The sequence below is a fragment of the Bacillus rossius genome (assembly GCF_032445375.1).
Source record: "Bacillus rossius redtenbacheri isolate Brsri chromosome 9 unlocalized genomic scaffold, Brsri_v3 Brsri_v3_scf9_2, whole genome shotgun sequence".
NCBI lineage: Eukaryota > Metazoa > Arthropoda > Insecta > Phasmatodea > Bacillidae > Bacillus > Bacillus rossius.
Genome location: NW_026962013.1, coordinates 10,877,749 through 10,904,947, shown reverse-complemented (window position 1 = coordinate 10,904,947; position 27,199 = coordinate 10,877,749). Strand labels below are relative to the sequence as shown.

The following is a 27,199-nucleotide window of genomic DNA, read 5'->3' as shown; positions in this document are numbered from 1 at the left end:
ACTTGGCATTCGGCGATATGGTGTTTTCGGCGTTATTGTACGTTCGGCGTTGTGGTGCGTCCCCGTTTCCCCCCCCCCCCCCCCCCCACGGGTAACCGCGTGCAAGCTGCAGCGGAGGCTGGGAGGAACAGTCTTGCGTCATCACCGGCACTCGTCAGGTCCTAACGGACGCTTGCCGGTGGCGGCTGGTAGCGCCCGCCGCGCCTTATCTGCGCCGAGATAGCGAGGGCGCAGCCTCCGACCGTCCCAGCAGACGCCCGGGTCCCGTTCGCTCGGCCAGACACATCACATCACCGGGCGGCGGGAAGCCTACGATTCACTCGTCCTTCTGGACATACCCGAATACTCACGTTGGCAAGCCTTATTTTCACAGACGAGAGAGCCACTCCCGAAGTTCCCCGAAGTTCATGCTCGCTTTTTTTTCCGTTCTATCCCATTGTATAAACCGGTGTGGCATTAAATTTTGCGGTCGATTAGGATAGGTTAGCTACATTATAAATACTTTAAAACGTTGTGGATGGCTGGTTATATTAGGTAAGTATAGCTACATTAAAAATACTGAAAAATCATTTTATGGTTGCTTAGCAAATAATTTTTTTAATATGTAGCTATCCAGGGCTAGGAAACCGTTTACATGATTTCACAGTATCTTTAATGTAGCCATCCTAACCAAATCAACCGTCCACAATGTTTTAAAGTATTTATAATTTAGCTAACCTAACCTAATTGACCATTAGTTATCATGAGTTGTATATTTATTTACAATGAACAAAAAAAAAAACCGAAGATGCACGATCGGACGTTTGGCTCTCTCGTCTGTTGAAAGAAGGTTTGCCAACGTGAGTATTCGGGTATGTCCAGAAGGACGAGTGAATCGTAGGCTTCCCCACCGCGACAGTGTCTCGGAACCACGCATCGTTATTCATTTGTGTCACCGGGAAAAAAAAAAAGAACAGCGAAACCATATGACACGTCTGAAATATCGTAACAGCGTTTTGTACGATAAATACAGCTCGCGCGGCTTTTGAAATAAGCTTTCGTTAACTGCCAAACAGTAACAACACCCCGGAAACTTATTTTAAATTTTTAAATATTAAGTTTTTTTTTTCCTTTTTTAATTACGTCATGAATGGATTAGTAGTAGGCCTTGGAGGAGTGATATTTAATTTGTACAGTCTTAGTATTGGCGTGAACTTTATATCGCGTTTATTCGACTCGTGTTTTATTGTATGCATAAATATGATTACCTATCATCTTTAGCATTTCCAGTTCCTTCCAAAAATTATAACATTTTACAAATTCCACAAATTCAAGCTTGCTTATTATCAATTTTAAAACAGCACATTATGCCACTAAATGCTAAGGTTTTTCAAAAGACTTAGGCCTTTTTGTCTTTTTTCTTATTTAAATGCAATAAATGGTTGTTTTGCAGTTTTATACGGCTGTTACAACAACCGTAATTAAACATGAGTTGTATATAGTATGCTGTTCAATGGTTTTGAGAAACTTAATAAGGTTTTTATTTCAATAATGTCCTGAATTTAACGCATGAAATTGTGTAATACTTATACAGTTTAGAATTAACTCTTTGTATGTAGCCTTTGTAGTCACATTCTTTTAAAAAAAAAAGTATTTTTTTTTACCAAATCCTTGTTAATAAAACTCCATGTGAAACTATGAAATTTGCTAGAAATATAAGTATGTAAATAAATATTTTAAATCTGTTTTTACAAAATGAAAACATTTATTTCAATAGCGTTAAGACGTTCATTTATCAGCTAGAAACAGGCATTTGAGTTGTGTTTTTTTTCAGCAGTTGGCATCATAAATGTCCAGACTAGCGTGAATTGTATTCTAGCAGCTCATCTTACACCTACTCAGTGGGGGTAGCTAGCTACCACCTTTTTAAAGTTTTAACGGCAAGGGGGCGTTAGGGGCTGGGTCGGGGGTTGGTCCCTCTGACGAAAATGCTCCCTTATTTACTACTCAGGGGGAAGGGGGGAGGGTTACAGAGACGGGTAATTTTGTTGAACGCGTCACATTACTTCACAATAACTGGTCAGACGTCAAGAACACAGCAGAAACTTTTAACACGTGTCGATCACAGAAGGGGGGAGAGTTCGGAACAAAAATATGCTTCTTGGTTTTGAACGGTTTTTTTAAGGGTATAGTCAAATTTTCTATCGTTCGATTTTCTATTTTGGCTTTGTTAAATAATAGTACAGTGGAGTTCCGATAATCCGAAATGATTGGGACCAAACCTTTTTCGTATGAACGAATTTACGGATTAAGCGAAATCATTAATTGCATCGTGTTTTCATTATAATTTTTAGGTGTATAAAACACCCGGTACAGATTCACGAAAGCACCCAAGGGATTTGCATTATACCTTAATCTTAATTTCTCCACCATATAATGTTACGTTCACCTTTTAGATCTCAATAGTTTCCCCGTGCACGACGAGAAGACTGCGCGCCAGTTTAGTCTTGCGCTTTAAAGGCGATACCTAGCTAGAAGTACTTGCGAGCATCGACCTTATCATCCCGCCTCACTAACACAATACACACCCCTGACTAGGCGGGTCCCTTAACTGATGAGTGACAATGGAACTGCTGGTGGTGAACTTTATGATATAATTGATGGGAAGTTATTGATACAGTGTTCAGTGCGTGAGCCTAAAACAGTGCATATTTATTCCTCAAAAAAAACTCTGATTTTCCAATTTTTTCTATGTCGTTACGTAAAAGTACATATACATGTGTAATGCAAAGTATGTAGTCTCTTTATTTACACCCACTCTCGAATCCAACCTTCGATGGCTGTTCGTGGGAGACGAATAGTGGGAAATCTTGATGGAAAATTATTTGAATGGCTCTATATTTTTCCGTTTTAATGAATGCAACTTTATTTATTCATATTTACGAACCTTTTTTTTCCCCCAAGGACGTCTTTGAACTTTTGATGTGCGATATCTTATCGTACCTTTTGAGTGGTTTTGATTAGATAAACAATGCTGTCGGACTTATGATTTTCTCATTGATTATATATTTTTTTCCTCGTCGCTGTCGTACACAACTTATATTTACAGGAGTCATTATTGTTTCACAGAGCACGCACTTTCATCGCTCTAAAAGTGCGTAAACTTAGTTGATGTCGTAGACGCTTGCACAACGAAATGTTTCAACATTGCAGATTTTTTGTTACGTCTGAGTGGTACAAATCCCAAGTATAATTTCTAAAAGACTAAAATATTCAGTTGGTCACCAAAGAAGCATAAGAGCTAAAGAAAAAAATTACAACTAGAACAAGGGTTGCCAACTTTAAATGAAGGCTGAATAAAATTAGTAATTTGTACTGTATTTTCGAAATGAAGGACTAACACCGTCTCTAACTTGTCATCTGATTTTATGCCATTTGCAATAGAACGTCAGTTCAAACAACTGAGGTCTCGTCTGTGGCAAATGAAAAGTAAAATATTGAAAAATTGGCATTTTCCTTACAATATTCCAATTAATGTAGCAGACAAGAATGGGTGGGTGGGTGGGTGGGTATTTTTATTTATTTGTTTAAGGCTTAATATAATCTGTCTCATAAAAGTTTGTCTCAGATTTGTCAGTTCTTAAAAGTAGTACCAAAAGTCTACGTAATCTTCCTCCACTGTTGTTCTGTCAATAGTGTTTGTAAACAACTTCATATGGTAGTCAGTGTTGGTAAACATAAATGTGTTGCTTTGCGAGTGATAGTTGGGGAATGTTTACCACTGGTACTTCTAATGAGACGTTACATGACAATTCTTTAGCAAGTGCTTAACCACTTTCTTGGTTTCGGCGCTGAGTATCGAAATTAACTGATATACACTACACATATGTATAGTACGTTCCAGCTTGTCACCACTTAAAACCAACATATGACAAACATCCTAGTCCATAACTACACAGAACCAGGCTCATGACTATACCAATGTACAGCATATTGGGACGAGAGGTTTATATATTGTAAAGTCTTATTCGCTGAAAGGAAACATTCAAGGCTAGGTCTCACACCCCATGTGGATTTTTTGAATTTTTTTTTTGTCATTACTATTGTTTAAGGCCTTTTATGAAATTTAAACGCGATACATTTCTTGCATTTGTTGTTTTTTCACCAATATTACCGACATATATCCACTAAGTGTATGAATTAAAACACTTATTATAACATTAAGTATATGTATTGAAACACTTATTATAACACTAAGTATATGTATTGAAACACTTATTATAACACTAAGTATATGTATTGAAACACTTATTATAACATTAAGTATATGTTTATATATTTGTTTTTTTATACGACTGAAATAAGTCTGTAAGTACTTCAGACCAACAAACCTTATTGAGTTGATTCAACATTATTATACCTTATTATAACTTATTATACCTTATTATAACTTATTATAATATTAATAAGTAAAAAAAAAAATCCAGTAACGAAATTTGAAGCACGACGACCCTCGAGGTCAGCAAGCGAGCGCCCATTCCGTGCTACTAAGCCCTGTTGGGAATACGCTTGGAATGTTGGAGAAAACCATCAAAATATTGACAAGAATAATCGGGAGCACACGGAGAAAACTATCATAATATTGACAAGAATAATCGGGAATACGCACAAAAATACGGATTTATGTTGCTACACGCGGGTCCGTCCATCGAATCCCGTGTCATTCTCACGAAATTACTCCTACTAAATGCCGCATACCGAGAGGTTTACACGTAAAAAAAAAAATATAGGATTGGCGTGTGTGGACTGTTGCTTGGCTGAAGTTCGTTTCAGTTTTTTTTTTTTTTGTGAGTTCTGGCCGTGTAAGGCGGTCTCGACCCAAAAGAAAACAAGCCAGTTCCCATGACGCGGTTGGTTTGGAGGGGGAAGGGGGGTTCGGTCTTGATCCAGAACTCTGCATTCCTGCCCGGATCAAAGCTCGTAGCCGGTTGACACTGATAACGAGAAGCGAACTGACAGCTCATCGCAGCTTTCCGGCCGCTTGTTGCTGTGAGCTTCAGAGCTGCTTGGGGAGTTACGTAAACCTTAAGCTTACCGGTCACGTCTTATGGCTTATGTGTGTGTGTGTGTGTGTAGGATGACCTATAACTATAACTCAACGTCAAACCGAGTGCAGTCGATAGACCAATTAATCAAGGTTCTGAATTGGAAAAAATTCTAAATATGTCGTAGTATTAAAGTTATATCTATATATATAAAATTCTCGTGTCACAGTTTTCGTTGCCATACTCCTCCGAAACGGCTTGACCGATTTTGATGAAATTTTTTGTGCTTATCCGGTATCTATGAGAATCGGCCAACATCTATTTTTCATCCCCCTAAATGTTAGGGGTAGTCCACCCCTAATTTTTTTTTATTTCCAGTTTTTGGTAGGAAATCACCATGGCAACGGCTGTTGCTTTGTTGATGCTTCATTCGTCTCTATGGCAACGGCTATTTCATTGTTAGTGCAGTCCTCATCACCGTTGAAATTTTGCAAGTACTTTAAATATCAAAAATTGCCCCTTTTTTTCAAGTATATATATTTTACAGACTTGAAACTTCACAGTAATGTTCCTTATGTTACGCAGGATGACATTTTCCGAAAATTAGATCCCATAACATAGGTGGTTAAAACCAGGCAACAGTGGGTACTTTGTCTGCATGAGAACAGTATTTTGCATTGTTCGTGCCTTCTGCGTCTCCATGGCAACAGGCATCGCGCGGCAGTGGCGTACCCACAACGAGGGGCATGTATTATGAGCGGCGCAAGAGTGATCTGCCTGTAGACTGCCGTAGCGAAGTACGGGTACATCAGTTTTATGTTGCGTGCACGAGTCGGGAAACCATCGGCACATTATACAGCATTGTAATAAATTTTCACGGAATTTTTTATTATTTACCATTACTGTAAATGGGAGATGTGGCATAATTCTTTTTCCATTAGTATAGCCGTGCGAAGCCGGGTCGGGCAGCTAGTATATATATATAAATATATTTTAACCGTTGTTAAATCTCTACTCCGCACCAAATTATTAGATGATGTGACTAAAATTTTTTACTACGCAATCATAAATAACCTTACTATTTATTGATAACAATTCAAAACATCGAATATGCTACCCAAATAAGAAATTTTGCCGCTAAGTCTTCCAAATAATCTGCTCCCCCCCCCCCCCCTTCCTTTTTAAATTGTATCAATGGTAGGGTTATTCGTGATTGCGAAAAGAATAAAAAAAAATAGTTGGTGCAGGGAAGTAATTTTAAAACTTTTGAAAAAAAAAAAAATACCCATAGCTCAGAAAATAAGACACCATTTTTTTTATTAATTTTTTCAGGGGCGTTATTAATTGTCTTGTTAATGGTTCTCTGATTTACGTTAAACCTAAAAAGTTCACGTTTTATATTCCATTTCATTCTCCTTATCCAATCTGCATAAAAAACGTTAAACTGTATCTTCGTATAAACAACGCGTATTTCAACTTCCTAGCTTTTTTTTTATTTTTCGCCTGGAAAAAAAATAATTGAGGTTTTTAAAGTTTTTTTCATTTACCAAGGTTATTAATGTGTTTCTAAGTTCTAAAATAAGTGAACTTATTACCCGTAAACTTACGAAGATAACGATATAATTTATGAAGATTCCTGGATAATTTGTAACCAGTGTTTCACGTAAATTTAAGGTGAAAAGTTTTCACAGTGTAGCTTTGCAAGCAGGGTTGGAAAGAAACCCGTTTAAAAAAAATACTTAAACCAGGTTTTTTTATTACGTTAGTTATTTTGGTTCTCGGCATGTTCAAACGAAAGCCACACAACATCCAGCTTTCTGCCACTCATGTTGAACCAGAAAAGTTATAATATCAAAGAACTGAAGTCCAGCAAATCTGCCTATCTGACTGGGACTTAACCATAGAAAGAGTGTTTCCCCACAGGAGGAGGATTCTCCATAAAATGGGTGAATCGAAGCTAGCAGAATGAGAATTCAAAGCACAGTCGGGGATTTTCCACAGAATAGGAATTAACTAATATTTTTTTTTAATTTTAGAGGACTATTTTGCTTGTTATGATTTACAACTTATTCCGTTGATTTAAATGTAAAATCTTGATTAGTATGTAAATTTTTTTCTTCCTGTAAACCACAAGAAACATTGATGACCAAGCCTTTTGTTGTTATTAGAGAGAATTAGACCTTTAATTTAAAAAAAAATTAAGACATGCTTTTTAAAAAATACATTATTTAAAACAGTGGTCTAAAGCTTTGTTTGAAACCATTGTGGTATATAAGTCTGGTAAACCCTGTTTGCAAGTGACAGTTGGGAAACGGGTTCCACTGGTACCACTTTTGATGACTTTAAAAAATTTGAGAAATGTTACAAGACGCTGACCACACCGTACCACATGTGCACTGTACTGCGAAAGGCCAACTCCTGGGGCACCTATTACTCTCCAAAAAAAAAAAGGTAAATTAAATATATATATATAAATATAAAAATAAAATATTTTTTCACAGGTGGGATTCCAGTGTGTGTTAAGTAGGAGAAATTATACAGGAGAGAGTATTACGCACAAAGGCCGTGTAAGAATTCGCCTCGAGTTAATGAACGTGTGTGCACGCGTGTCTTAGGGCCGGTTTACAGAGTCGGGTGAGTCAAGTCCGAGAAAAAAAAAACTTGGCAGGTTAATCAAATGGAAGAATATCTCCACTTCGTCTCGAGTCACGTCCGGACGAAGACACGCCCGTGATTCTGCGGCCGTTGCGGTGCGGGCACAGGTCTAGCGGTGATCGTGTAAACTGACCCGCTTCAGCGCCCTCTCGAAATAGCCATCGTAGTTATTTTTAATTGCTCCTCCCCCCTGCCCCCTCCCTTTCTCCTCCTACACCCCAACACTTGGATCACGTAAACCACCGGGCGTTCCAACGCGGGCGGTAAACACGGCCCGACGAAGGGGGAGATAGAAAAAAAAAAGCCCCGCCTATTGTGACTGCGAGTGGATTATTTTCGACGTTTCGACGGCTCCCGAAGGCCGGAGTAGAAGGAACTCGTGATGTCTGATGTCGGGGCCGGGACTGTTAATGAGAGTTGGCTCTCTCTGTCTCTCTCTCTCTCGCTCTCTCTCGCTCTCTCTCTCTCGCTCTCTCTCGCTCGCTCGCTCTCGCTCTCTCTCTCGCTCTCGCGCTCTCTCGCTCTCTCTCGCGCTCTCTCGCGCTCTCTCGCTCTCGCTCTCTCTCTCGCTCTCTCTCGCTCTCGCGCTCTCTCGCGCTCTCTCGCGCTCTCGCTCTCTCGCGCTCTCTCGCTCTCTCTCGCTCTCTCTCGCGCTCTCTCGCGCTCTCTCGCGCTCTTTCGCTCTCTTTCGCTCTCTCTCGCGCTCTCTCGCGCTCTCTCGCGCTCTCTCGCTCTCTCTCGCTCTCTCTCGCTCTCTCTCGCTCTCTCTCGCGCTCTCTCGCGCTCTCTCGCGCTCTTTCGCTCTCTTTCGCTCTCTCTCGCGCTCTCTCGCGCTCTCTCGCTCTCTCTCGCTCTCTCTCGCGCTCTCTCGCGCTCTCTCGCGCTCTTTCGCTCTCTTTCGCTCTCTCTCGCGCTCTCTCGCGCTCTCTCGCGCTCTCGCTCTCTCGCGCTCTCTCGCTCTCTCTCGCGCTCTCTCGCGCTCTTTCGCTCTCTTTCGCTCTCTTTCGCTCTCTCTCGCGCTCTCTCGCGCTCTCTCGCGCTCTCGCTCTCTCTCGCTCTCTCGCTCTCTCTCGCGCTCTCTCGCGCTCTCTCGCGCTCTTTCGCTCTCTTTCGCTCTCTTTCGCTCTCTCTCGCGCTCTCTCGCGCTCTCTCGCGCTCTCTCGCGCTCTCGCTCTCTCGCGCTCTCTCGCTCTCTCTCGCGCTCTCTCGCGCTCTCTCGCGCTCTCTCGCGCTCTTTCGCTCTCTTTCGCTCTCTCTCGCGCTCTCTCGCGCTCTCTCGCGCTCTCTCGCGCTCTCTCGCTCTCTCTCGCTCTCTCTCGCTCTCTCGCTCTCTCGCTCTCGCGCTCTCGCGCTCTCTCGCGCTCTCTCGCTCGCTCTCTCTCTCGCTCTCTCTCTCTCGTGAATGTTTATTGTCGGGCCTTCACGGGGCAGGGGGGAATGTGTTGGTTGATAAGACCACGTGTTTGATGGTGGAGGGGTGGGTTGAGGGGGGGAAGGAAGGTTTATAAACACGTTTTGAACGCCTCGGTGCCGGAGTGTAAAATTGTGGGTAACGAACGACGCGACAAGAGAAGGAACGCTGGTTTGGTCGCGGTCGCCTGGCGAGTGGTTTAGGGTGGGGGTTGGTTTTTAGGTGGCGGTGGGGGGAGGAGGAGGGTGGAAGGAGGGTTATGAAAACATGCCATCCTCTTTTCCTTCGTCTCTTTCCCCCCCTGCCCAACCCCCCACCACATTCCCTGTTCTCCCTTGGGGTTGTTGAAGATGCTGGGCGCGCCTTACCAGGACTTCTTCCCCCTCTCTCTTTTTTTTTTTTTTGGTTCCAGCTTGTGTGCCTTGGAGTCCTCCCTTTCCGTGTACAAACCTTGTCTGCATGACTCGTGGAACCCTGTCAGAGGGGGCTTCTGCCCTCCTCCTCCACACCAGACTGGAGACCATGCGACCCACCACCCACCACCCCCCCTTCCCGGCGACATGGACTCGACCAGGCCCCCGCCGTACAAATAAATCGCCTTGTCACATCTCGCCTTCCCTCCTCCACCCCCTGGTTTCATCTGGTTTCCTGGGGTCTCTCCAGGTAAAGGTTGCTGCGACACCACGGAGTCGTCTCCCGCTGACTTCGCTGCCTCTCTGGCCGCTGTCGGGCGCCATAGGGTTTCTTCAGCTGTTGGAACAGTGAAGAATAAATAAGTGCGTGGAGTCAGCGCGCGACAGAAGTGAAACTTCTTGCTTGTTAGTAGGGCCATGCATATTTCGCGAAAAGAAACCAAGGCTAGCTGAACGTTAAAACACTGCACAGCATTGTCCGTATACTGTGATTGGATGATGTTACGTGTCAATTGTTACAGCACCAATCGCAGTAATCCAGTGCGGAAGCAAACGCGTCCTGAATGGCTCGGTGAAATAAGGCATCGACTTCTCTTGCAGACGGCCGCCAATCACAAGGAAGAAACTGTTGGCGCGGTTATACCTTGTTGCAGTTTAATAGGTTTCCAGATCTTTTCGTGAAAAATGCCTGCCCCTACTTATTAGGTATAGATATGGATAAATTATTAGTATTTTTTTTATTGAACAAGAGATAATAATTGAGAATACTAAGAATACGATATAATCTTACGGGAAAAAAATCTTTTTTCTGCGCCATGTACACTCGCATCCGTTCACTAGTACCTTTTGGCGCCTCTTTCGGGGGTTAATTCCCACGGTGCCTTTGATAATACCTCTTATCTTATCCTGCCTTTTAATTATTTTTAGGCATGATGTTAAATCACGATCTCCAGCTGAATAAAATGAAATAATGAAGAAAAAAATACTCCAATAACAAAAATTACACTCATAAAGTCAATCCCACCAGTCTTCAAAACCTTTTTAACATTTCATATCACAGTGTCCACATACCAAAAATAAATTACGCTTACGAAGCTAACCTCTTGAGTTTATGCGTCTTTTCAACATTTTCAATCACACTACTCACATAAAAATTAATGATACTTACAGAGTTAATTGCACATACTAATAAATTTTTTCATACATAAATTTTGGGAACTTTAAATAAAATAAAATAAATATAGTAGCGTCAACCGTTAGCCGTTACGAAAACTGAGGAGTAGACGAAACACAAGCAGCGTTACGAGAATTCCGCAGCATCACTGCTGCGTCATTTCTACCTCTCCCCTGCCATCTCTACTTCCAGCCGTTACAACTAGCACATAGCATTTCCCCCCTCCCAAAGTCCTATTCCCCTCATGCGATCGGAATTTTCGTAACGCTCGAAAATTGTAGCCCCCTCAATAAAGAATTTTTTTTTTCACTTCAAAATCATCCGAAGGGATTTTTCCTTTTATTCGAGGTCTGTATCCTTCCGCCTCGCGTTAGCATCGACCTAGAGCCATGACTCTTTTAACTGCGAAGTGAATGTTTTGAGTGACGAATTCGTGCTGGGATTGACTGGAATTTCTTGTATTCGGAGTCGAAACTTTTAACTTAAGCCAACAGCTGCAGCCAAACAAACTCTCTATCTCTCTCTCTCTCTCTTTCTCTCTCTCTCTCTCTCTCTCTCTTTCTCTCTCTTCTTTATTAATACAGATGTTTTTGTTCAGTGTGGTGGATTCTACCGAGAACGTTTTCCGAGTCGCGTGCATTTTTTTTTTTTCAGTGATCACGCCAACATCTCTGCAAAAGGGGCTCGTTTTGCGAATTGCAGGTGGAATGCCGGGGGTGGGTTTGGTTACTGTACCACGAAATGGAACTGGCCCGGGAAATTTTTCGCGGATTCATCTGTGCCAGGATAAAGATTCGCAGTCCTTTTGTATACTCCGCCCTCACAATTTTCTTCACTGGCTGATATATCATGCAGAACCTCTCCTTCTCTGGAGTGGGTCGTTAATCGGCCCCTCTCTCTACCGGCCCACAATATTGAAGAGGGGAGTGTTGGAGTATTGTTTAACCAATTACCACAGCAATGCTAAGGTACGGATGTTTTTTAAGTCGTAACTGGCGACCATAAAAGGAACAGCGAAATTCCCCGGTCTCCAAGTCTTTGGTAATGAAGTGTTGCAAGTGGGGGGGATATTTGACGGCTCACTGTGGACATTTTAAGAAGAATAACCGACGATAAGTTCTTGTAGCGTCCCGATCAGGCTGTCAAGCAGGCATCTCATCGCTGGAACTAATCACGGAGGAAAAAAGCGGCAGGTGTGTCCGCGGGGCACCGGGGCGTTGAAGCGTGCACTGCAATTACGCAGTAAATCACGGCCGCTCCGGGTAATAATTATCGCCTCCGCCTGCGAGTTATGCAGCGTGTCGAAGCGCGGGTACGCGCTGGCTGTCGACATCCGAGGCGTTGTTTACCAATTACGCTATCCCCGCGTGCTCTTGCAGTTTTTTTTTTTTTTTTTAATTTTTATTCTGTATCCCCCCTTGTTCCGTTTATCATCTCCTTGGAGTACCGGGAGTGCGGTGCGTCGCTGGACGAAACATTTTCGAGCGTCCGGTGTCTGTTAGCGTCTTCAGGGCCGTCGAGAGAAACGAAAGGGCCCCATTATCTTACGCAGCGGTTCTCAAAAAAAAAAAAAAAAAAAAAAAAAAAAAAAAAAAAAAAAAGAAGTGTTCCGCGGAACCCTGGTGTTCCGTGGCAGGGTCACAGGGGTTACATGAGGCAGGACGAATGTGTCGTATAAAGAAAGCACAATTATTGTCAAATAACCTTCTTCGAAGGAGTTGGGGTTCCGCCAAAAGAAAAGTTGTATCATATTGTTTGTTCCCTGGCCGAAAAAAATAATAATTGGGAACCGCTGATATAACGTACAACTTTTCAAACCCCACAATTAAAAAAAAAACTGTAAACGTTTAATGGCGTAACTGTTTACGTAATCCGTGGGTACCATATACCTCGTAAGGATTTTTTTCCTTCAATGAATTATATTAGCAATAAATTTTATATTTTTTGTCCTATGAGGGTAAACCCAAACATTGTAAAAATCTCGAAATTCAACCAGGGTGCTCCTAAACTATTAAAAATTTTCAGATTATTTTTTCTAAGAACGCTGGTTACAAAATTTTTTTCGTAAATAAGTCATCTTCTTAAATTTACGGGCGTAGAGTTTACTTTATTCGAACATGTATCCATCGTAATAATCTTGGTACATCTTAATATATATAAATCCAGTGTCCTGATGTTTGTTTCCAGTGAAATCTTCACCGAGTCAACCGATTTCGATGAAAATTGGCATTTATGTGTAATTTTTTCCAACTTGAAGAATAGGATATTTTTTTTCCGATTAATGGTCTTAATAATTTATAATTAATAATAAACAGCAACGCGTGGCCGGGTCTGCTAGTAATAATATACAAGAGGCAATTCATTGAACATTTAGCTCTTATTGGGGCAGCGGGTTCTAGCGGCGGGTGCAGGAACTACGTGGGAGAGTGACTGGACCCCCCGGTGCTGCCCGCAGGTGGGTGCTGGTGTGCCTGAGCTGGATGCTGGCGGCGGGGCTGCGCTGGAGCCACGAGCGGGCCCAGAGGCACTCCACGCTGCTGCACCTGGCCGGCTGGGGGCTGCCCGCCGTGCAGACTGTCGCCGTGCTCGTGCTGCGCGACGTGGACGCCGACGAGCTCACAGGTACTGCCCCTGTACTGCCCCTGTACCGCCCCTGTACCACCCCTGTACCGCCCCTGTACAGCCCCTGCACCGCCCCTGTACCGCCCCTGTACCGCCCCTGTACCGCCCCTGTACCACCCCTGCACCGCCCCTGCACCGCCCCTGTACCACCCCTGTACCGCCCCTGTACCACCCCTGCACCGCCCCTGTACCGCCCCTGTACCGCCCCTGCACCGCCCCTGTACCGCCCCTGTACCGCCCCTGTACCGCCCCTGCACCGCCCCTGCACCGCCCCTGCACCGCCCCTGCACCGCCCCTGCTCCGCCCCTGCTCCGCCCCTGTACCGCCCCTGTACCGCCCCTGTACCGCCCCTGCACCGCCCCTGTACCGCCCCTGTACCACCCCTGAACCGCCCCTGAACCGCCCCTGCACCGCCCCTGTACCGCCCCTGTACAGCCCCTGCACCGCCCCTGCACCGCCCCTGCACCGCCCCTGCACCGCCCCCTGCACCGCCCCTGCACCACCCCCTAAACCACCCCTCCTGCACGGCCCCTGCACGGCCCCTGTACCGCCCTTGCACCACCCTGCACCACCCTGCACCGCCCCTGCACCGCCCCTGCACCACACCCTGCACCGCCCCTGCACCGCCCCTTCACCGCCCCTGCACCGCCCCTGCTATACACCCTGCACCACTTCGTCTGTGAGGCAAGGGGCACGAATCGTTTACACATTCTGATTGTATTTCGCGTATTTTTGCTCATGCTTTTAAATAAATCCATCATAAAATTATTTTTTAATGTTTATAATATGAAATTAAAGAAATATATCAGTTTTTGCACGTACTTGAAAGCTTGAAATGATGTGGCTTGCAATTTTGGATTAACCATTTGTATGTAGACTTACGCATTCAAACTCTTTATTTTTAGTACTTATTTAATTCCATAAATAAATAAGAACGCTTGAAAAATCATAATTATTGCTTATTGAATGCTATACTAAATATAGATTATAGACTTACATAAATTTAAAAAAAACTAACATTTTTAGAAGAAACGTGTGATATACAATTATAAGTATGTGGTTGTGTGACAAATTTATTTATTTCCGTTACGTTAATTTCTTCCCATGTTTTTAAAAACAAATTTTTGTCGTGATACTCCTTCAAAGTTGGATTATATCAAATGGATCTTTATTGCACTAAACATAATAATCGATCTGCATCCAGCTGCATGTAAGAAAATAATAAAAAATAAAATACTTTACGAGCGAATATTTACTGTAATTAAACGATGGAAAAACAGTATTTAACCAGTCGGCTATAAACACACTACCATAAAGTAAACAACGGTATGCACTCTACGGCAGGGAAGCCTAAGAAGTACATCAAGTTCTGTCCCTGCCCGAACACGCCCGAATATTCACCTTCGGCCAACCTCGGGATTTGTTTTATTTTTGCGCAGGAAAAATGAATTCAAATATTAAAAGTGGTCTGTTTGGTTAGCTACATTAAAACACTTTAAAACACTACTATGGACGGTTAGTTAGGTTAGTATAGCTACATTAAAATAAACAGAGAAATATAAATATAGATAAATAAACCCGAGGTTGGCCGAAGGTGAATATTCGGGCGTGTTCGGGCAGGGACAGAGCTTGATGTACATCTTAGGCTTCCCTTGGAGGAAGTCATTCGATGTTGTCGCCTCGGTTGTGATGGCGACAGTTTTGTGGCGTCGAGCCGCTTCTGATTGTTGCGCGTTGCTTTCGTGTATCAGACAAGATGTCACGACGTGCCTTGTCGTGCCTCGTCGTGCCTTGTCGTGCCTCGTTCTGCGTGTGCCCGGCCTTGGCAGTCACCGCCACCAAAGAACCCCTCCCTTCTCGCATTTCTGCCAACTTCCAAGAAAATCCATCAGTAAAAAAAACATTTATGCACGCAGTAAAACACGTAAAACGAACGCGGTATAAAGTTTTACGCCAAATACTAAGACTTTACAAGATGATTGGTCCTCACTCCTTTACGATAACGAACTGAACTCATCCGTTAAGTATTTTAAAATTTATATAGGTTTTAAAAAGCAAAATAAAGGTTGCAGGATTTATATTTATTTTGAGCATTTGACAAAACTTTTTATCTTCTTAATAATGTTCGCAGGTATTCACGGCCATTGTCTGAAGTAGCTTGGCTTCAGTAGGTAATTGCTCCCTGATGATGGCGACTGGAATTTCGACCGAAACGTCGGTGAATTATTCGCCAAGGACGCGGCTACAACCCGGAAGCCAAGCTACTTTTTTAATCTTTTTATTACATTTGCTACATGGGCTGTTTTTGAGCGAGATAAAATGCCGATACATATGTACAATATTTCAAACGTGTCGTGAACTTTTGTCTGCTTTCGCAATAGATAAATGAAGACTCCGTGGTTCCGTACTCGACGTCTGTATCGGTGGTAATTGCGGGGCGACTGAATTGTTGCCCATTGGAAGGGCAGACCTTCAGGATTTTTCTGACAGTGGTTTACTTGTACAGAGACTGGAAGGGCAGCCCATCCAATTTCTGAAAACACGATCCTTTAAGAGTTTAAATAATCCTGAAAACTTGCCCCTTGGATGGGCAGCCCATCAGGATTTTTCTAACAGTAGTGTTTTTGGAAAGGTTGTCTGAATTGTTGCCCCTTGGATGGGCAGCCCTTCAGGATTTTTCTGACAGTGGTTAGTTTGTAAAGTGACCTAACCTAACCTAAACTAATTACTGTCAGGAAAATCCTGAAGGGCTGCCCATCCAAGGGGCAACAATTCAGCTCCCCCGTAATTGCGGGAGGTTCGTAGTGCTTGGCGGCGTCGGGGAACCGTCTCTAAAAAGAACGGGTCTCACCAGGGGAAAGGGATCCGGAAGAGCCGCGCCGAGGAGGAACGCCTGCCGCGCCGTTGGCCCTCGTCCAGAGAGTGCGGCGTCCGACGGGCGCCGTCCCGTCCCGTCCCGTCCCGTCCCGTCCCCGTCGAGACGCCAGCTCGCCGGACGAGCTCGCCACTCGCTCGGTCCGTCCCGACGCCGCGGCACCACTCGGTGGTCTTGATCGCCAAGGCCGGGGGCACGCCCAGACACGGGGCGACATTTTGACGTGAACACGTCTTCAAAATTTATCCCATAGTGGGAGGCAATTAAAAAAAAAAGAATGATAACAAAATCGGGGGGATACAGTTTGGTATCGCAGCTACACATCTGTCATCTCCATCCAGAATTTAATCACACCACTGGATATGAAGGATCAAAGAATTATTTACGCCAAGTGAGGACTGTGACGCATCGCGCGCGGTGGAGGGGGGAAGCGCCGCCATTTTGAGTCATTTTGCTGCTTTTCGAGATTTTCATTTGGTATAACTTTTGACTCGGAGAAGCTACGACGTTCGTTTGGGTTACAATCGTCAGCTCTCGTCAAAATATATCGATTACATGTATAAAACATTATTGTAAAATAGTTACAGTGAATATATATGGTGTTAAAATAAAAAAAAATAGCGTATTTTATTTTTTGTATAGAAAATAAATACCTGTTACGTACACGTATTCACGTACAACACACGGCCGTGTCCATGACGCAGCCACACCCCATATTTTTTCTTCCAGAAAGTAGGTGACTTCCTTGTATTTACATAGCAGGCAATGCACACACATTCCAAACGCGGCACGCCACAAAAACCTTGTCGCGATCTGACACGAGGCGACGACATCGAATGACTGCTCCAACTTCGTCTGATGGCTGATGCGCGAGTTAGGAAAAAAAAATTGTCATCAAAGACATGCCGTAGTGTGTTTAAAGTTGATTTGTTAAAGAGTATTTTTTATTGTTAGTTTAATTAGAGCAAATATTCAGGGTCGTTCCATGCCAGATTATCCAGCCAAGATACACATTTTCCACCCCGCCATCTCAGATTTGGATGAAATTTGGTGCATGGTATCTTCAAATATAAGAACCAGTATTTTTTTTTTTTTTTTGTAATATTGGGTCCAGTTTGGAATTTCAAACCATTCAAAGTTTCCCTCTGGTGGATTTTTTTTTTTTTAATACGCAACCAAAGTAGAGTGACACGTCTTGCTTCAACTAACATTTGTAATAACAGTTATTATAATGTAGAATCGTGAAATTCACCGCACTTACTCAGAATTTTTTACGTAGATTTCAAATATCAACTCGTAAAATGTAATTAAATGACCAGAAGTACGTGCAATTTAATGTTAGACCTGTGTTCTTCGCCATTTTGAAGATTCGTTGTGACGGATAACGGATGTCATTTCCATTTTCGTTGGGCACTATTTTGATTGGCCGGTTGCATACAACGTATTTTTAGAAATGTGCGAAATGTTTGATGGATAATCAAGTCAACCAACACGGCTGCGCCGGAGACGGTTTTCGGTGACGACGTAGTCCTCGTAACGTTACTTGACACTGCATATTGGAAGGTGCCGGACGCGACAGGGTCCTGGAGGTATCTTGTAGCGGGGACGCACCACAACACCGAAATGCCAAATTGACCACAACGCCGACAGCTAGAAAAATTGCTGTGTACCACAACGCCGAAATACCACAACGCCGAAATACCACAACGCCGAAATACCACAACGCCGAAATGCCAAATTGACCACAACGCCGACAGCTAGAAAACTGCTGTGTACCACAACGCCGAATTACCACAACGCCGAATTACCACAACGCCGAATTACCACAACGCCGAATTACCACAACGCCGAAATACACTAACGCCGCAAAATGTAATTGCAGGACTGCCACAAAGGTTAGGTTAGGTTAGACTAGGTTAAGGTTAGACTAGGTTGGGTTAGAGTAGGTTGGGTTAGAGTAGGTTGGGTTAGAGTAGGTTGGGTTAGAGTAGGTTGGGTTAGAGTAGGTTGGGTTAGAGTAGGTTGGGTTAGAGTAGGTTGGGTTAGAGTAGGTTGGGTTAGAGTAGGTTGGGTTAGAGTAGGTTGGGTTAGAGTAGGTTGGGTTAGAGTAGGTTGGGTTAGAGTAGGTTGGGTTAGAGTAGGTTGGGTTAGAGTAGGTTGGGTTAGAGTAGGTTGGGTTAGAGTAGGTTGGGTTAGAGTAGGTTGGGTTAGAGTAGGTTGGGTTAGAGTAGGTTGGGTTAGAGTAGGTTGGGTTAGAGTAGGTTGGGTTAGAGTAGGTTGGGTTAGAGTAGGTTGGGTTAGAGTAGGTTGGGTTAGACTAGGTTGGGTTAGACTAGGTTGGGTTAGACTAGGTTGGGTTAGACTAGGTTGGGTTAGACTAGGTTGGGTTAGACTAGGTTGGGTTAGACTAGGTTGGGTTAGACTAGGTTGGGTTAGACTAGGTTGGGTTAGACTAGGTTGGGTTAGACTAGGTTATATTACGCTAAGTTAGGTTAGGTAAGGTTAGGTTCGATTGTGGTATTTCGGCGTTAAGGTACATTAAAGAAAAAACACAAATTCATTAAGTTGTTATTTCAGCGTTGTGGTACACAGCAGTTTTCTAGCTGTCGGCGTTTTGGTCAATTTTGACAATTCGTCGTTACGGTATTTCGGCGTTGTGGTAGCGACCCTCTTGCAGCTCGCGCGCGCGGTCCAGCCCAGATCTCATCGCCAGTCCACGCGGCGCGCCTCGGGGAGACACTCGGGGCGTGAGGCACGGGGCTTCGACGTGGCGACAGCTCGACCCTCGCAGCGTCCAGGGGTGATGGAGAGAGCGTGTTTCCTCGGACAATACAGCTCCCCCCACCCCCACCACCCCCACCCTCGACCCATCACGTGATTTACCGGGCGCCACGACGGCGAAGGCGAAGGCGCTCCCAGGAACGTAGCCCGGACGCCGGAAGCCGCGGAGAAGAGAGAGAGAGAGAGAGAGAGAGAGAGAGAGAGAGAGAGATGAGGAGGAAAAGGAGACGTGTGTAGCGCGCTGATGAATTCCCCGAACGACTGTACTCACACTTTGATTTTTTGGTTGTTAAGTAAGCAAGAAACGCAACTGCAAGAACAAAAAATAAAATTAAGACGTTTTCAAATACCCTTTTACAAATTACGTAAAAAAAAAAAAGGCAGCACAACTATAGGCAGATTTCAAATTATTACGTTTTTCGTCTTGCGTTTCCGTCTTTATAAATATTACTCATTGTTGAAATACTCACGCCATAAAGAAAAAAAAAACTGTGCGTGTTACTGTTTCTTCACACGTTTCTGCCATTTGAAGCACGCTAAATTTCTAAACAAAATATAAAATTCATAACGCTATCTATGCGGGAAATGCAGGAACTGCCTCAAAAGCGCTCTCTACGCCGCTGGTTGAACGAGGAACACAAGTGCGCTGGTAGCAAATATAAAATTCAAGACATTCACAGCTGACTGTATAGGATACTTGTATATATTTTCTATAGAGAAAAAAAGTGCAAGCCTACATAGCTTCCAACTATCACGATTTTGGCGTGAGGCCCACTATTTGTAGGTATATGTCACGCCCTCACGATTGAACATCCCTTCCTCACGATTTTTCGTAATTTTTTTTATACCTTGTACGTTTTCGTGTCAATAGGTTGTAAACTGTATCGATACAATCGTATCGCACTAGATTGGTCGGAGATATATTGCTTGCGACCTCGATTCGAGATCGAATAACTTCGAATTTTTTTTTTTTGTTCGAGCGAGTTACTATATAAAACGAACACTAGCTGAATTTCGACCTTAGGCTCGTTTGATTCCGAAGTAGAGATTTAAGCTCGGGTCTGCCGACGCATTAAAGCGGGCGTCATTCGACGATCGGCTTACCCTGCGGTTGGACGTAGCCGGGCGGGATGGTGTTGAGTTTACGGTTGGGTCGACGTTGCCCTGGTCGAGTTACCAGGTGAGGAGAGGATCGAGTTGCTGAAAGCGGAGAGTAAATTTGAATACGCGTGAGCTGGCCGGTAAGGTTTCTGCTGAAAATCCCTTTGGAATTTTGAGGTTAATAATCAACGCAAGATGATGCTGTTACAGTGGAGAATATCGGGTTCGAAGGATAGCCGTTAAGGCTGGGTTTCATGGGTTTTTGACGTGACAACGTCTAATAAATCGATGAACACCGGCTGCACGCACGAAAAAGGATGACTCATTGTCCCGTTACGCACATTGTCCCGTTAGGCTCTTTGTACGCTTGCGCCGCATCTATCTCTCTTCCACTCGATTGGAACAACCATCGATTTGACTTTTTCGAGGCACATTAAACTTGAAACACTCCCATTCGTTTCCCACTTTTCCTATCATCGTCCTATCCTTAGCAGAATAACACAGATTGGAAGAAGTTAAATAGCAAACATGTATAAAAGTTATAGTTAAATTAGAGGTGGGTCGAAAAGTATCAACCTGATACTTTGTCACTGATACGCGCCTGTATCAGGATCGGCAAACGAGTACACTTGAAAAGTATCAGAGACTTTAGTATCAGTTCAGAATTCACCTGGAACAACACCACGGCCAATGAGCGCAGTACCCGATCGCAGATGACTGTCACTTGGGCGGAGCTTGTGAAAGGGGAGGGAGCAGGAACGACGAATAAGGGATAAAGAAGGGAAAGAATGTAGGGGAGGAAGCGCAGGGGAAGGCGTTGAAGCCTTGAAGGAGAGGCGCAAAGCGATATTGTTACAAGCAGGGCTGCCACTCATGGGTTTTTCCACCCAGATCTGGGTTTTTCCAATGGTGTTTGGGTTTCTGGGTTTTTAAATAATGAATTCCAACAATTCTAGGTTTTTTATAATTTTAATTATTTTTATACCTAAAACAATAATAAAGGTAGTAGCTACTGTATCTGTTGCAATATCTGTTTGATAAATGCAAACAAGTCTATGTGTTTCACACACAAAAATACATATAAACCCAAAACTAGTTTTCAAGAAGCTAAGTCGAATATTAAATTAGACACATTCTTCAAAGAGGCTTGCAGAACACAAAACCAATGCAACAATTAACCTTCAAACCAATCTTGTAGAATCAGACTCTGAATAAAGACTAACGTACATGATGCAGTTTTATAAAAACATTTACCGGTTTAAAGTATGCAGTGATGGTGTTTGTTTTGTCATGTATATATTTGTAGGTTTTTTTTATGATATGTGCTGGTCCAAGAATTACTTATACAGCCATTTTGCTGCAGTGTAATTTTCTTGTATTGGTTGTATTTAACAGTTTTCAGTCTTGTAAGGTAATTAATTGTTTTATATTAAAACCAGTTATGTTTATATTTTTGAATTAGTACGCAAACATTTTCAACGATAGCATTTTAGACGCATCTGGGTTTTTTACCCATGTGTCTGGGTTTTTTTTTTAGGTTATCTAGGTTTTTCATGAATATCAGAGTGGCAGCCCTGGTTACAAGTCGTTTTGTTTATTGTCCTACTTTAGTACACTCAGTGCGCAGTGCGTGCACCGTCTCGTTCAATAATAAAACTAATGAAATTTTAATATTAAAAAGTACATTAATACAAGATATAATATTTATATTTGTGCACCTAACAGCTATGAAAATGCAAATAAATTCTCAGTTGACACTAATAACAGATGTAATCAACATATGGACTTTTTTTTCGATAACAATTAGTAACTAGTGTTTTTATACATTAAAAATTCACGATTTTATCAAAAATAAAAAAATAAAAAAACAGATAGGTACATTAGTGAGCATACTATATCAGTGTTTACGTTTCAAATGTTTCTTCAGATTAGTCGATGATTTATAACTCAGTTTTTGTTTACACAAATTACAATTAGCAAACTCATTATTTTCCGTCAAAAAATTCCACACAAATGAAGTCTTTTTCGTGCACTTATCCATTCCTTATTTCACTATAAAAATACTAACTACAAAGCATGACAGCCCGCAACATGGTGATACACGGCCAGGACGAACTGCAGTGAATGTTGAACTGATTGATACTGGTTGTATCAGGCGGGCATGAGAGTATCAGAGGTAGAGAATTACCAGGCGTGATAAATAATGTATCAGATTCTCCTTCCGGTCGCACGGTCTGCGTACGCGGAGCTTTATTTCCTCCTGGGACCGTCTGATACAGAAGTATCAGAGACTTGTACCTAGGTACATTACTGTATCAGTATCAGGTTGGGACTGATACCGAAAATTGCTGTCCCAACCCACCTCTAAGTTAAATAATCTCTTCGTTAAAGTAATTAACATATCTGAATTAATGAGTGCAAATAAAAGTAAATTTATCAGTTAAATTGTTTTAATTTCACTCCTCCTTTGTATCCATACAAAATAGTGATAATTAAAAAAAATGAATCAATTTTATTCATAAAATTATGCAATCATTTCATCAATGTTTTGTTATGACGTCACGTTAAACTATTGTCCGTAAACCGACTTTACAGACAATCAATTTTTTTTATGTGTGTGTGAAAATCTAAGTTCTCCGTATGAGGCATTTGGTGGGAATAATTTCGTGAATGGAACAGAAGTGGCACGGAACGGAAATGTGTAACCACGGTGCTGCCATCTGTGGCGGATGGCGTGAACCAAAGTTCACAAAGCCAAAAGGAATCTGTTTAATGAATCTTAATATTACGAGCCGTATTTTAATAAAAAAATTTTGTCTAAATTCAGAGCCAAATTCGGGGTTCAGTGTTTTTACCGAGGCTTTTTGGCTTTTATCGAAGCCGTTTGATTATAGGCTGTAGTTTAAAATTTCTGTCTGATAATGAAATGATTACAAATAGTTGACGTGTCTGCTCCGACAACTAAAATTGATTCTTAAAATGCTTTTCACGCACTCCGAATGCCAAAAAGGATCACATCCCTCTGAACATCTTCGTATCGTTTTAAGAGATCTGGCAACAGCGCGTGCCATAAGCCGTGTACTGCAATATAAGCGTGAGACGGTCCATAGTTTCGTTCATCATGTTAGAATTTTTTCAATTCACTATTTTTTTTTAAACAGCAAATTAAAAAATAAATGATCGTATTCCATACAAGCGAGACTTGTAGCATTTTTGAATAGGTGTAAAAACTTTCAAAAGAATCGTTAGTTTACGCGACAAGTGTGGTTTTGGAGTGTAAACCCACATTAGGTGTAAAATTACACGATGTAGTAGTAGGTAATGTAAAGTAATTTGTGAAAATACAAAAAAAAAAAAAACAGAGTGCGTGAATTTACAAACTTTTTTTTTGCATTTGTAGGGTTCACCATCATTAACCTTCGTGCCACTACTGCTTGTGTCTGAGTGACGTGTTACCAGGCCCGCTCAAACGACCAGCACCAGGGCCTTGGAGAGATCGAGTTTCAATTTTTTTTTTTTCAATGCACGAATTTACCCTGAGAGTATGACGGAGTTCGACAAGTATATTGCTGATAGAAATAATTGAAAACCTACAAGCTACAGAAATATGCTCGGGTCACGTTTTGAAGAATCTTACACTAGGAAATTTGGTAAAAAGAAGAAATTTTTTCTTATAAATATTTATAAAAATTGTATTTTGATTTTACAATGAAAATGTAATGTTTTTTTTTCTTAAACTATATAAATAGAAATATAAACGGAATTTTCAGTTATGATAATTAGTTAGCAGCTGTTATTTGATCTTCATATTTCCTTGATTGGAATATTATTCAGCTTTATCATCAACAGTGATATAGGCTACCTCTATTTTGGTTTCAATTAATAAATAAGGATTATTTTATATATATTTTTTTAGGTCGAAACTAAATGCATAAATATGCTTATTTGCGAATAATTGTATAGTACAATACTTTTTGATTGCAACTCAAATGTTATAATCCCATTTTTTCCCCGGGCCCCTTGGCATATCTCGGCGGCCCTGACCAGCGCCTTTTAGGCGGGAAGACGTCCTTCGATCGGCGTCCTCTAGCGGGCGACGCGCGCTGAATTATTGAACTGCGGCGTCGCGACGCCTCGCGCCGCGCGTCCCGACCGACGTCCGTCCGTCCGTCCGGCGGAGTGCGACGCGCGCTGCAGGTCGATCATTGATTGGTCCCCGCGCCCCGGGGGGGGGGGGGGGCGTGCGTGCATCGGCTCGCCATTTGCCTTTTCCTGTACCGTCACGAGAGTCCGGTGGCCAAAAACAACAAGATAATCGTAACTTTGTGCAACTTGAAGCAAGTAGGTTTTTTTTTTTTTTTTTATAGCGGTAGCACAAGATTATTTCTTACGAAAATTGGCGCTTTATGTTTCATCCAAGCATGTATAATATTTTTTAAACAATGAAAAAAATATAGAATACTTATTCCATAATCGCACTTGTTATTTTGTTTTGTTACGCTTGTTGATGTGCGCAGTTAATATTGGAAAGTTTATTCATTGGAACAGTTTACAAATAACTAGGTATCAGGGGTAACTCAAAGCATTAATCTCCCGAGTAAGAATCCGAATGCAGTATTGCTGCGAAACACCTATTTTGTAGTGATAACAGTTGTTTTCGTGTAAATGTACAAATTCACAAATGTCTGTAATTTTACATGAACATTTACAAAAATAATTTCCAGTGTAGAGAGACAAAATGTTTACTTTTTAAATTTAATTAAATTTATTTAATTTTATTGAGCCTTTTAGTAATGCAACAATTCTGATGTTTTAAAAAGGCCTAGTAAAATATAATAATAATATGGTTAAATTTATTTAGAAAAAATATCACAAAGTAGCCAATAAAATTGACTTTAAGCCAGCGTCATATTCCATTTAATTGTCTTTATCCATACTGCACAAAAACGTTAAAAATGCAAATTTGCCATCCAATCATTTATAAAGTATGCGACATATGTATTTATTTTTCATGTTGTGAAAGTTCGTCCACTTAAAGAGTTCTGAAATTTAAACCGTGTGGAACGTAAATAGAATAAAAAAAATGTTTTTTTGTAAAGTCGGTTTACGGACGATAGTTAAACGTGACGTCATAACAAAACATTGATGAAATGATTGCATACTTTTATGAATAAAATTGAATCATTTTTATTTTAATAATAAAAGAATAAATACTTGAAATTATACTAAGATCATATTTTTAAAATGCAAGAATAATTAACCTTTATTACTGAAATTGTAGTTGTAATAAGCAATGAAAACCACAGATTAAAATTCGTCGAGAATATTTTACGTTGTTATGTCTTCCAGTGCTCAAAATGATATGCAATTGTGGCCCTGGGCATGAAATTTTATTTATAATTCATTAATAATAACGCCCCTCGCGATAAACAAAGGAAAATATGTGTTAACGAGTGCCTGGTTCCCGCGCCAGCTAATATCAGGATTCGTTCGGTTCGCGTCCGTCACCGTAGACGGCAGCACCGTAAGGGAATAATATTATTTCGTTTTTATAATACGATTTTATAACAAATACGCATCCCAAATACACCAAAATTATTTGTAATGTGTTACAATATTTTTTTAAACATTGTGCAAAAGATCCCGGGTGTAATTTGAATTATTATGTGTAACTGTAAAACACAATTGTTCGTTAAAAACGTATTTGAAAATTCAACATTACTTTTAAATAACCGTACCGATTGCGCTGAAAATCGGTGGACGATCTTTAAATTACATAATATTAATAATTCAAACGACGAAAACATGATTGAAAAGTCAAATCGATGGTTGTTCAATCGAGTGGAAGAGAGATGTGGCGCATGCGTACAATGAGCGTAACGGGACACATCGTAGTGGGACAATTGTGCGGTACGGGACACTTTTTCGTGCGTGCAGCCGGCGTTCATCGATTTATTAGACGTCACGTCAATAATGGTCTGTGACGGGAAATACGCCCTTACATTTTTAACAGTGCACACAGCTCGCGATGCGGTCATGATGAAACCTTCCCGGGGGCAGTGTACGGAAAGCCGTGTCTCTAAAAACGAGCGCTGGTTTACAGGTGGGTTAAATCAGAGGGGGTTATTTTGTTTTTCTCCCTTTTTTGTTTATTTTTTTTCCCCTCCCCGACCCGTAACGACCGCCGCGCCGGCCAGACGGCTCCGAAAGCTGTGTGTGGACCCCGCGTGGACCAGTGGACCAGCCCCGTGGACCAGTTCACGGGCCGGCAGCTGGAGCGGTCTGTCCGCGGGGAGACCCGCCGCACCGCCGCCCGCCGCCCGCCTCTCTCCCCGTCGTCGTCTTCGTCGTCGTGTCGAAATCATCCATCACGCCGTAGAAAGTGTTTTCCGATGGCTAGGGGAAAAAGGGGAAGGAGGAGAGAGAGAGAGAGAGAGAGAGAGAGAGAGAGAGAGAGAGAGAGAGAGAAGAATATTAGCAGCTCGTTTCTCGGTAATTGCCGTTGATGTTTGAAACTTGTTATCCGTCAGACGCGCTAATAATTAAATTTTTCCGACCCCCTCCTTTTTTTTTTATGGTGCCGGTTATAATTACCGGGATTATATAAGAGTCATCACTCCCATAACACAGGATGTTCAAAGAATCCGGACTCCTCCTCCAGGTGACGACGACGTGAGTTTTTATCACAGGGAAGTTGATGGGTTTTCGTTTGCCTTTTTGCTGTGCTGGGGTTTGGGGGGGGGGGGGGGTCGTATATATGGTGCATTAGCGCGACTCTCGCTGGTAGTTCTAGAGCGGTATCGCCTCTAAGCGCGAGGATCTGAACTGGCGCGCAGGCTTCTCGTCGTACATAGACACAACTATGAAATTTGAGCGGTGACCGTAACATTACATGACGGAGAAATGAAACGGATAAAGATGCAAGTCCCTTTAGTGTTTAAAAGAATCTGTACCGGCTGTTTTATGCCTAAAAATTATTCTGAAAAAAAATCATTAGCAATTTTTAACTCTTCTAAAAATACAGTTTAAAAACGTAATCCTGAAAGAAAGAAAAAAGTAGCTATAAGCCCTCAGCGAATTCTTAAAATGCTTTTCGTGAACAGACCCCACTCGGATGTCTTTTAGTTTTTAAATCTCTTGGTT

The 27,199-nt window shown here is 42.2% G+C and overlaps 1 protein-coding gene across 1 annotated transcript in view; it reads left to right on the top strand.

Annotated features, from left to right (window-relative positions):
• Nucleotides 1-27,199, top strand: part of LOC134542853 (frizzled-4-like) — an 88,344-nt gene that overhangs the window by 40,375 nt on the left and 20,770 nt on the right. The window contains exon 2 of the mRNA XM_063387423.1: nt 13,133-13,299. Coding sequence (XP_063243493.1) covers nt 13,133-13,299 — 167 coding nt within the window. The remainder of the gene's footprint in view (nt 1-13,132; nt 13,300-27,199) is intronic.